Below are 12,660 nucleotides of genomic sequence, written 5' to 3'. Positions count from 1 at the left end.
ATACACAAGTTTTATTTATCGAAATAAGGAAAATAAAAATTCCACTGGGATAATAAAATACTATATCATTTGTTGCACAATATCCTTACACGAGTTTTATATTTTATTGCGACAAGTTTGCAACAGTAATAAAAATAAATATCCCCATTAGGCCAATAAAAAGTCTCAATATGCCGAACAGTTGAAATACACTTGTACACATTTTCAACAATTTCGCCCGATAAAATATCTTTCAGTTCAATAAAAGGGATCTGCGTGTTTGCATGAAACGGCGATAAAACAACGATTCGTTTCGTTCCATATCCAGTATTACTCGAATATTCCGTGTTCTTTCCACGTTTCTCGAATGTCGATGTCGCATTCGAACAGCGATCACGTTGCGCGATGGGAAGGAGGGGGAGAGAGGGCGAGGAGCAGCGATCCAGGTGGATCTGGGAACAAGACAGATCAGATCGGGGACGGAAACGGGAAGAATTTCGCAAGGGTTGTTTTAGTTTTAAAACGGAGGAAACGCGAGTTGCGATAGATTTATGGACGGAGCCGGCCGGGATTGTATTTTCTCGATTATGCGCGGTTTGGCCGGGGCGATTGTGCAAACATTGTGCAACGAGGATTCCTTAAACCGAACGTGGAATTTTTGTTGCGTTAGAGAAGGTTTCGCGATGGATAGATTTTAATCGTGCGAACCGCTTTTGTACGATTTTCATTTATTTCGCTTCTTTAAATTATATTGTCTTCTGTGTAAATTCGTCGTGAAAGATTTGTACAGTAAATTTTGAGAAAATTGCGCGATAAAGAAGAATAACGGATGCGGTGGAATATTTTATAATTGTTCCATGATCGAAGAAAATGAATATGATTTTCTCGAGATTTCGCGTGCATTGTCGTTGGAGAGATGTAAAGATATGTAGAGCATCGAGATAAGAGCAAACAACTTTATCAAATTCTTTCTCCCGTGCTTACTTTTATACCGAGTCGTCTTCAAAAGTTGAAAGAATGTCATGAAAAATACATGAAAGAAAGTGTTCTCTATACCGTCGTATCGTAATCTGGCGCGTGTATAATACGCGAGATGCAAAAGTTTATCCATCGAGCAAGCTTAAAATTCATCAAGATTATCAGTGAATACGCACGATACGCTCTTTTGTACGCATGCTAATTATAACACACGTTCGCTTTTTTCTTTCTTTCTTTCTTTTTTTTTTTTTTTAATTAATTAATCGTACACTTTGCGAAGACCCGTGCCGGTAACCCACTTTTCTGGCCAATAAAACGATTTCTTTGGTCCACTTAGAAGGCAGGCGCGCGCGCTCGTGAAAGAAGAGCAACGTTGAAATAGGTACTTCGATAGTAAAATAAACAGTGAACGCGTTGTATCGTGTATCGTACGATTGTACGTCAATTTTACTTTATCATCCTAAATTGATTTGAATCGAATTTGACAAGAATCGAAGTTTTTAAAAAAATTTTTGATAAAAAGTAAAGGAAAATTAAAGAATTGTAAATAAATTTTTCGATAAAACTTTTCCTTTCGTGATAATATTTAAATAGTTTCGTGTATTTAAATATTTTTCATATATAAATTTATATATTTCCTTTGTCTGAAAACCTGATATCTTTTTTTTTTAAATCAAATTCATCGAATTCTTAGAAATTAAAAATTTTTAATTTCGAAAGGAGAAAGAAAAGGAAAAATTTTATTTAATTATTTCTTTTTCTCTGTGTAAATGTTTACTTACCTTGTTGATGACTTAGGCAGAATACAGAGAGATTTCAACGCGCGCACAAGCTCGGCTTAACATAACGACTTCAAACTTTTAACTATACTCGATCGATAATAAAACGAAATTTTTCATTTTTTTATTTATTTATTTTTTTTTTTCTTTATTTTCGTCTCCTCGTTTCTGTGACGCTCCTCCTTGTTGTGATCTTCTGATAGAGTGCCGCGCTACAATGATCGGTGTATGCGATAACAGGAATTATAATTATAATTCACTCGTAATAATTAATAATGATAATAATAACTCGTGGTAATTAATAATGGCGAGAATAATGGCGAGAATATAATCATAATGATAATAATTCGAGTCGTTGATTGTAAAAGTGGCTCGATCGGTATTGCTCCTCGAATTTCGAAGGCGTGTACAAGAGTATATATACGAATATAATACCCCGATTCTATTCAATTTGCAAATATAATTAGCGCTAAGCTTCTTCTAATAAGTCTCTCATTCTCATGCTCCTTTTACGCTCTTCCTTTTTTCCTTCCTTTCTTTTAAATAATACACGCTTTTTTTCATAATGCTTGCGACATCTTTTTCTCTCTCACTCTCTCTTTTCTATATTTATATAATATACTATGTATTTTTTTCTCGCCTCTTTTTCTAATTTTTTTTTCTTTTTTTTCTTTTTTTTTTTTTTACAATCGATGCCTCATCGTCGCGACGTAGTTTTGCAACGCTTCATCACGAATGCTTGGTGCAATGGTTGTTGATTTACCTTCGATTTCGATCCATCCTCGACAAAAGAAAAGGGAATATGAGTATTTGGTCAGAAACTTGGAATTATTATTGATCAGAGAAATTTTTAATAGAACGTTTGTAAGAATATTTTAATTTTAGAATTTTCGAGTTTCTTCCGAATCTTTGATTTTAAATTTTGTACGATTTTTAAATTAAAATTTTCAATTTTTTTCAATTGGAAAACTCGTAGGTTTGGAATTAGAATTAGAATTTTCGAAATTTTTGTGTTTTAAATTTCCAATTTTGGCGGGAAGAAAAAGAAACTAATCGGTATATGATCAAATTAAGCGAAGCGAATTGTGTCCCGACCAACATTCCTTCCAGTTTTTTGCTATTTCATATAACGACTATTTTATTAGAACGTGACCTCGATATCTCAATTCGATGCGATGTATCGAAATCAAAAGCGGCACGAAACGCAATCGACAGTTTTAACGGTGGATATTTACATTGGTAATCCATATTTCGAGTCGAATAATATAAATGCTCGGATCATCGATGCGCAACATAAATTAAATGAAAAAAATTAAATAAATATTATTGCACGAAATCTATATTCTAACTACATTTATCATTCGAGCCCACTTCAAAATTAACATACCTTAATTAATAAACAATCGAATTAAAAAAATAAAAATTTCTTCCATTACGTCGAAACGGGCCACCCGGTATATATATTCTTCGATGGATCCATACTTCTAAACCGTTGCACGCTTCACGAGGCAATTCAAATTCCACCACGGTCGTAAAATTTTCAATAACACGAATATCGAAATCGAACACGATCTCGAACTCGATATTAATGCTTGAAAATTCTTCTTCCTTTTCAACCTCGCTTTTCTCGATCCTCGAAAGATCTCTACGCTAACGACTAGGATAATAGGATAAATTGAACTATCAACAAGCCAGTCTACCCCTCTCGACATTAGTCATTTTCATTAAATCTCTTCGCCTTTTTTTTCTTTTTTCTTTTTTCTTTTGATTGGAAAAAAAGATTGCTACGATATTCGTATATTGACAAAAACGCAATGAGGTTTCGTATCTCGTCTTAAGCCGCGTTCACACCAAGCGAATTAAATATAAGCGAGTAAATGAAAGAAAAGAAAATTAATGAACATCGTGAGTTGAGTAGAGATATATTCAATATAATACCGATATCATATATACAGAGTAAAAAGAATTATTCATAAATAACAATCCTTTTTTTCTATTACTATTGAAACTCTCGAAATTATCGTGGAACAATCATTGCAGTTATTGCTTCATTAATTATCCAATAATTTTTATTGGAATGGTAACTCGATATCTCTATTGCAACCGATAATTTATCGAATATTTTGTATATACAATATGTATAGCCTCTTTGGGATCGTAACTATATCCTAAAACATCTTCTAATCCTCTAATAAAGCTTCAAGTACACAAGCCTTAAATTTTAATTATATACGCGTTTATTTTGAAAATAATCCTTAACATTTTAATTGAAAAGAAAGCATCGAGTGTGAACGCGGCTTCTTCGTAATAAAACTTTCGAATTTTCTCTGTGTTTTCGCTCGAAAGTTTCTCGACGAGAAACGATTTCTCGAAGAGAATCAAGGAAAAAAAAAAAAAATTTGCCTATCAGTTTTCTCTCCCTTTGTCTCTCTATCTTCGTCTTCCCTAGCGGTATGAAAATTCAGCGGAAATGGTTTCGGACAGTCCGGTGTCGTGCGATCTACTCTAAGGTCTCTAATGTCGCCTAAACTTAAAAAGTAAGTGATACGAAACGTACAAGCCAGAGTATCTCTGAGTTCGTATGAAGACACGGTTTGATTAGTTTTGAAAGAGGGAGAAACTCGAATTTCGATATATCCTTGGTTTAATTTATCCTTTTTCTGGACCTTTCCGCCCGGAACTTCTCCAAAGATAGGAAGAAATTAATTAAATTTCGATCGATTTAGATCGATAGTTGATCTTTCATTCGTTCCATTCCTTGGAAATAAAAAATTCTCTTCCCAAGATAATTAAATATTGAACGAGGAGCGATTCGAGAAACAGATCGATCAAACTGATTGAATTTTCTTTAATTTGTTCTAATTTTCAATTCACTTGACAATTTCCATCTGTTCCAAAGTGAGATAGAAAATGATTTTAATCCGATTAAATTTACTTTCGATCTAAATTTATTTTAAAATCGTTTGAATTCTTTTTTTTTCTTAAATTTCTCGAAAAACAATCTATCGAATTACTCTCGATTTTCTTCTCCTTTTTTTTTATTCTTCTTGAGAAGAGAACGAAGCTCTCGAGAGAAAAGATCCGACTCGATTTTCATAATTAAATCAAATTATTATCAACAACAATGCACACTTTTTCATGCAAGTTTCTACCTCTTTCACGAAACGTATCACCGTGATATACGTCCACGTGGCTATTACAATATATATATATGTATAGTATATAATATATAATATCGCTCTAACTGCATAAATACTCTGTGTCGTTAATTCTAATAAGTGTATATAACGGGTGTCGCGAATATCCTTATCGATTACCACACATGTTCAACGTGACAGACAGTGAAAATCGTCTGATAATAATAACAATGTCGTATCGATATTTGGTATTCGAGACAGCGTATTTTTTTTTCTCCTTTCCTTTTCTTTTTTTTTTCTCCTTTTTTTTCTTTTGCTATAAAATCGCGTGAGACTCGAAATTTCGAAGTTTTTTTTTTCTTCTTTTTTTAATTATTTATATTTCTTTCTTGCTAAACAAGATCCGAAATTATTCGAGTTTCCTAAGAATAGTTGTAAAGAGTTTTTTCTTTTTTTCACGATTGCATTTTTAGATTCGCGTCCTTTGATTCTCTCTCTCTTTCTCTCTTTCGCTCATTCACTCTCTCTCTCTCGCTCGCTCTCTCTTCTAGCATTACTTAATAAACAGTATTTATAATTACTTTGATATAGTCAGTTATATCACACTAGAGTCCGTGGTGTCTGATGGGGATCGCCGCCCGAATTCTCGCCTTTCGAGTTCCGCCTGCGGAACCCTGCACAGATTTAAATTGTTAAATTTCCTTTTTAGAATAATTTAAATAATTTTTATTCGACTATGTATAATTTTCTTTTTAGAATATATAATATATATAAATTCTTTTCATATAGTCGAATAAAAATTATTTAAATTATTCTAAAAGGGAAATTATATATGGTCGAATAAAAATTATTTAAATTATTCTAAAAAGGAAATTATACATAGTCGAATAAAAATTATTTAAATTATTCTAAAAAGGAAATTATATATAGTCGAATAAAAATTATATATATATAATTTTATAAAAATTATTTAAATTATTCTAAAAAGGAATAATTTTTAGAATAATTTAAATAATTTTTATTCGACTATGTATAATTTCCTTTTTAGAATAATTTAAATAATTTTTATTCGACCATATATAATTTCCCTTTTAGAATAATTTAAATAATTTTTATTCGACTATATGTACACACCAACTCGAAAATTTAAGAGAAGGTAGAATGAAAAATGAAATTGATCAGGAAATCAAATTGATATCATTGTAACGTAACAATGATATCGTTGGATAAAGAAGGAATAGAATACCTGTCATTTCTTAGCGGATTTGAACCTGGCCAGCTTCAATTGCACCGGGTTAGAAACTTTCACGTGGACCGCTATGTCCTCTACCGGAGCTTCGCGAACATCCTGGCCACCGACTGCCACCACGCGATCGCCTTTGCAGATCTTTCCGCTTTCCAAGGCGCTACCGCCAGGCAACTGGGCGAACGATATGAATTAGGAAATAGGAAATTCTCCTGTTGGCTTTGAAGAAAATTAAAGGAAAATTAGTTGGTTGGAAACGTACCAGATCAGATACATACGCCCCTTTCCCACTTTTGTATCCCGTCAAGCAAAGACCAGCCCCTTTCCCCGACTTCTTCTGCAATTCTACCTCGATCTCTTCCTCCCCTTTCTCTTGTCGGTGCACCACCATCGTGATCTGCAAACAAGAGATGGGAAATGTTATCGAGTTGAGAGAAAGATCGTTAAAGATAATCTTGAAAATTTTTTTATTACGATAAAACGTACAGTTCCTGAAACTTTCATCACGGCGGCATGTGCCTCGTCGTGCTCTATCTCTTTGAAGCTCTGACTGCATATTTCAAGTATCTGGTCTCCAGCTTGCAATCGTCCGTCCTTATGGGCAGCACCGTCCGGGAACACTTCGACGATGAACACCCCTTTCTGAAATGATATTTTTGTTAGAAAAATGATTCTCAGTCAGTTTTCAAATTGATTCTTTTATTAAATATTTGTGTTCGCGGTCGAGGGAGTTAAGAAGAGTTAGGAATGTGTTTATTTATCCTCTTTTTATCATAATGTTCTGTTTAATCAAACAGCTTGTCAGATCCATTTCTTAATTATCCATTCTTCTATTAATTCACTCTTAAACTAATCTATTTCTTAATTATCCATTTTTCTATTAATTCACTTTTAAACTAATCTTTTGATTGGAAAGAATGATGAACGAGTTTCGAGCGATGATTACATTATTTTAATGATTTATCCTCTTTTTATCACAATGTTCTGTTGAATTAAACAAATCTGTTTCTTAATTATTCTTAAACTAATCTTTTATTGGAAAGAATGATGAACGAGTCTCGACATTATTTTAACTTTATTTATCCTCTTTTTACCACAATTCTGTTGAATTAAATAGATCTGTTTCTTAATTCTCGACATTATTTTAATGGTTTATTTATCCTCTTTTTACCATAATTCTGTTGAATTAAACAAATCTGTTTCTTAATTATTCTTAAACTAATCTTTTATTGGAAAGAATGATGGAATGGACGAGATTATTTTAAAGGTTTATCCTCTTTTACCACAATTCTGTAAAATAAAATTCATCACAATAACATGTTAAATTCTAATTTCCTAATTATTCTTAAAGTAATCTTTTATTGGAAAGATTTTTAATTAACTCTCCAATTAAGAACTAGTCTCGTTAATATACTACATAATATTTTTTATTGTTAGCAGAAAATTGTTGCACATACATCGTGCTCATTACTGCTTTTTCTTTATTCTATAATTTTATTAAACTTACCAACGGCGTGTCAGATCCACCAGCTATGATGAACCCGATGCCTTTGTCCTTATCCTTCTGGAACTCTATCGTCGTATCCCTTCCAGACGCTATCTTACAATCTTTCGGATCCTGCGGTGGTTCCGGTTCCGGTGGTTTCTCCGGCTCTTTTTTCTCTTCACGTACATATTACAATTTTTATATTAAAACAAATGAAAGTTACAGAGAATACGATCGACATTGATATCGATATTCGGAATAATTACGTTCAGATTCTGGCGGTAGAATGCCTTTTGCCCTGTCCTCCTCCTCCTTAGCGACTTTGCTTTGATTAGGATTGCACACTGTGAGTGTCACCACACCCTCTGCCTTCTTCAAAAGGCTCGTGGCCTGCGAAACAGGCAATTAGAATGATTAGAAAAACGATTAGAGAGAGATATTAAATAATATTTTTCCTCTTTAAAAAATTATTCTGATGTACTTTGAATTTCTACAATTAATATTATCAGTAATTATGTATTAGCAAGTTTTTCGTTAATTTCGTCAAAAACTTTAATTTTCTCGAATTTATTATTCGTTGTTTTAAAAAAAATTTTATTCTATCGAGAATTTAATTGCTTAATTTATTTCCTTTGTTGAATTATAAATTTCCTCGAAATGAAATTACATGAAAACTCTTATTTATTATTCGATCGCAAAATTTGTTAAAATTTATTGCTTAAAAGTTTCACGTTTTATAAAAAATATTTTCCAAAGATTAATCAAATCTCTTCGAACAATCTTCTTCTTCTTTTATTGATAAAAAAAAAGGGGAGGGATCTTTACCTCGTCGTAAGTCGAGCCCAACAGACAATCCATATTGACAGCAAGGATCATGTCACCCACTTGCAAACCGGCCTGCAATATGCAAAATAGAAATTAATATTGCATTGCAGCTGGCACGGAATCATCCCATTCTTTATCGCGGAGGAAGGAAGATGAAATACGTAATAATTCTAATTGCGATAATTAATAATTAACATTCTAATCGACATCGTGACGCAATGACGATCGTTCGAAAAATTGTGAGAGCAAAATTGGTTGTTATTACCTGCTCAGCGGCGCTGCCTTCCTGAATGTCCGAAATGAATATACCCTGACCGACTTCCGCGTGTTTTCCCTCGATGATCATTATTCCAAGTCCGTATTGGCCCTTCATATTGGAAAAATACAATACGTCGATCATTATTATACTCTTATTTTCTTTTTCTTTTTAAATTCTATTTTTTTTTTCTCCCTTCGAATATTTAACTTAAACTTTTACCTTTTTCACTGGTATATTTCGAACTCCTTTGTACTGGTTGAACATGTCAGACTGTAAAAAGAAGAAGAATAATAATAAGAATAATAAATGGAATAGAAGATAATATATATTCTTATTCTTCGTTTCGTGGAGGAATTTTCAAATTTTAATATCGATACACTCAGAGTAATAATATATTCGCGAGACATTCTTGGTGGGATTGATTTTGGTGGCCAAAATAAACACAAAAGTGGTTGCCGAGACAGAAATATCGGTTGAGGTTTATTGAATTATGAATTTAAGTTTGCATTAGAGAGGTGAAGAGAGGTGAAAATAGAATGGGTGCTGTGGGTGAGGAAGATAGAATAGGATACGATATATTATACGAATAAATTTTGCAAAATAATAATAATAATAATAAGAATTATTATTATTACGTAGAGAAGAATATTTTGATTAAATGTTCCAAAAAAAAAAAAAAGAAGGAAAAGAAATTAGAAATTTCGTGTTCAAGATGTAACGATCTAGTAATTTTTTTTTTCTTTGCAAAATTTTGCAAAATAATAATAATAAGAATTATTATTATATAGAGAAGAATATTTTGATTAAATTTTGCAAAAAAAAAAAAAGAAGGAAAAGAAATTAGAAATTTCGTGTTCAAGATGTAACGATCTAGTAATTTTTTTTTCTTTGCAAAATTTTGTAAAATAATTATAATAAGAATTATTATTACGTAAAGAAGAATATTTTGATTAAATTTTGCAAAAAAAAAAAAAAAAGAAGGAAAAGAAATTAGAAATTTCAAGATGTTCAAGATGTAACGATTTAGTAATTTTTTTTCTTTGCAAAATTTTGCAAAATAATAATAATAAGAATTATTATTACGTAGAGAAGAATATTTTGATTAAATTTTATTTTGATTAAAAAAAAAAAAGAAGGAAAAGAAATTAAAAATTTCGTGTTCAAGATGTAACGATCTAGTAATTTTTTTTTTTTTTTTTTTAGAAAAAAAGTTTCTCGATAGTTGGAATATTTATTATTGCATCACATTTGAAATGAAATATTGAACTTACATCGTCTAATGTCGGGGGGAATTGAACAATGGGCTTGACAGCGATGTCGTTAAGGGCAGCAGACCTCCTGTTGAACCGATTAATTTTATCGATTTAATTGATATCGTTGATTTAATAAAATTTTTAAACTCGTAATCGTTATTAAATAAATTTTATTACAGCCAAATTTTCTTCTAGATAGATGAAGAAAAGGTAAGTGAGAATATTGATAATTATTATAAGCATACGTTGAAATTGAAAAAGTAGAAATGACTGTGTAAAAGAGAATTGGAATTTCAATTTATACTTTCATTTGTTTTTTTTTTTCTTTTCTTCCTCTAATATGAACACGCAAAAAAAAAAAAAAGAACGCATGCACGTTATGTGTGCATAATTACCGTAAAACGATGATTTTGAAAGACGTGCCAGCCATTCCTTTAATTAAGGCAGATGCGTTCAAGTGGCATCGCCCTTGCAGAACACAGCCATTTACCTGGAAATACAATTTAATTATGATTCAAAGAAAAATATGGAGGAAAAAAAAAAAAAGAAAGAAAGGAAAAAATCCCTTGTCGATAAATTAAGAAAATTCTAAAATTTTTTTTTATACGTGCATTAAAATTTAAAAATCAATTATTATGATATAACGAAAAAAAATATTTTTATTCAATATTTACTTCGTTATTTATTAATCAGAATATACATATTTTTCTTTTTAATTTTTTCCAAGACACAACGAAGAATAAATCGTTTTTATCGTTCATTCTAATTTATTTATTGTACTAATTAATAAATATTCGACGTTGGGAAAAGAATATTTATGGATCGTGCGAGCGGCATGGATCAAGATAGTATTCTCTCGAGAAAGAATAGCGAGCAAGGTGATTCACCCTCGCAAAACTAGGTTTCCAGGTTTCTCGTTTTTGAGATAATCGGGTTTGAACGTTTGCCAGGTACACGTGTGCCGACTAAAAATTCGCTTTAAACTTGTCTTTTCACGATTTATCAATTTCAAACGCGGCACCGTTTGTATACGTTTGACGATGACAGGCGGAAATTCCTCAAAGGAACACTTGTTGGGCCATTAACGGCCGATGCCAGCTGATCTTGATCCAATTGTGACTTTTCATTGACTGGTTTAGTGGTAAAGATATTTTTTGACAATGTTGAGAAATATCGATTATATTCGAAAAATTTAAATATTTGAATTGCAATTGTTGATTCTCGTCGAATATACATGTAAAATGGAATCAATTTATTAGATTTTTAAACACAATTAAAAAATTAACAAAATTAGAGATCATTTAATATTTAGATTGTAAAAATATTTTACAAAAATTTTAAAATAGTTCCTTTCGTTCTTTTCTTAACATTCATATTCCATGCAGAGAAAAATATAATGAAAACAATCTCGAAGAATATATTTTCATTTTTCGTTTCTTTCTCTCTCCCCCATTTCAATGAAAAGCAGATATTGATTTAACGAGATTCTGAGAAATTTCTTTTTTTTTTCACGTTATTCAAATTAATCGAATCGCTCAGAATTGCTAATTTAAAATTAACAAAATAATTAATATCGTATATTGAATAATAATTTTCAATAAAAATATGAATACGTCCCTCAACAATTAATAAATTACTAAAACAACGTTTAAAACTATGAATTTAACAATGAGTTAAATATCGCTTCTATTTCCAAATAAGATTTTGATGTTAAAAGAGTAGAAAATTTTTTAAAAATAAAACCAGGAAAAAACATTTTTAAATATAAAGGGGGGGAAAAAAAAATAGAAAAATTTACCTCGAGTATCTCGTCGCCGACTGAAATCTCGCCAGTTTTGTGAGCTGCCCCTTTTGGATTAAGGCCACAAACGAACACTGCCATCCGATTTCGATCCTTGTGCCCGGCCAATGAGATGCCGAGACCACGCCTGTCTTTCTCCACTTGAACCAGTATCACCTTGTGCCCCAACGATTGATACTTCTTCTGTATTTTCACTGTGGATGGAAACAGACGTCATCAAGAAAAAAGAAGAGGAAGAGTATAAGAAAAGAGTATAGGAAAAAGGAAGGAGAATAAAAATGAAAGGAAGAGCAAAAAAATTTACAAATTTCACACGAATTTACGTACTATTCGTGTAACCGAACTCGTCCTCCTTCTCCGGATCCGCTTCAATTTCCGCTTTGCTACGCTTCACATTTCCAGCGCTTTTCCTCGAAATCTGCCATAATTACAATTAATCCCAAATTGATTTTTATTTCGGTAGAAATCTCTTTAAGAAAGGACTTAAGAGAACAATTTTTCCAATCATTACCTCCATACCAGCTTTCGTGTAAACGTTACCCTCGAGCTCGCGCACATCCTCCTCTTCGGAGCTCTCGTCCGAGGAATACTTCCGTCTTGGTGGATTTTCCGGTCTCGACGCATTATCCTCTTTCTCCTCGCTCACCTCTCGCAATATTCCCGGATTGGAAGGCGGTGATGGCGCCTTCTTGCGCATAGACTTTTTCATGGAGGATCTAGGATTTTTTTTTTTTAACAAATTAAATTGTTTCGCTCCTTGAAAAGATCCTTTTTTTTTTAATTATTTAAAAAAGAAGAAAGGAAAAAGAAGAGAAACGAGAGAGATTTTATCGATGAAAAGAGAACGCACGGACGGAGATACTACGCGTTACGATGCCGCTCGTACAATGGCGCACGAAACGAACGAAAAGTTGAGT

At 32.0% G+C, this 12,660-nt stretch overlaps 1 protein-coding gene across 1 annotated transcript in view; it reads right to left on the bottom strand.

Moving 5' to 3' along the window:
• Nucleotides 1-1,848: 1,848 nt before the first annotated feature.
• LOC409020 (inaD-like protein) overlaps nt 1,849-12,660 on the bottom strand; it is a 119,029-nt gene continuing 108,217 nt past the window's right edge. Inside the window, exons 25-38 of the mRNA XM_026442738.1 lie at nt 12,255-12,459; nt 12,071-12,161; nt 11,741-11,937; nt 10,338-10,432; nt 9,961-10,027; nt 8,909-8,959; nt 8,696-8,797; nt 8,431-8,502; nt 7,872-7,995; nt 7,627-7,781; nt 6,606-6,761; nt 6,382-6,516; nt 6,120-6,293; nt 1,849-5,547 (exon numbers count right to left, since the gene is read on the bottom strand). Of these exons, the coding sequence (XP_026298523.1) occupies nt 6,123-6,293; nt 6,382-6,516; nt 6,606-6,761; nt 7,627-7,781; nt 7,872-7,995; nt 8,431-8,502; nt 8,696-8,797; nt 8,909-8,959; nt 9,961-10,027; nt 10,338-10,432; nt 11,741-11,937; nt 12,071-12,161; nt 12,255-12,459 (1,621 nt within the window). The 3' untranslated portion in view covers nt 1,849-5,547; nt 6,120-6,122. The remainder of the gene's footprint in view (nt 5,548-6,119; nt 6,294-6,381; nt 6,517-6,605; nt 6,762-7,626; nt 7,782-7,871; nt 7,996-8,430; nt 8,503-8,695; nt 8,798-8,908; nt 8,960-9,960; nt 10,028-10,337; nt 10,433-11,740; nt 11,938-12,070; nt 12,162-12,254; nt 12,460-12,660) is intronic.

This window comes from Apis mellifera, linkage group LG9 (assembly GCF_003254395.2).
Source record: "Apis mellifera strain DH4 linkage group LG9, Amel_HAv3.1, whole genome shotgun sequence".
NCBI classification, from domain to species: Eukaryota; Metazoa; Arthropoda; class Insecta; order Hymenoptera; family Apidae; genus Apis; species Apis mellifera.
This window is presented reverse-complemented; position numbering and strand designations above follow the sequence as displayed.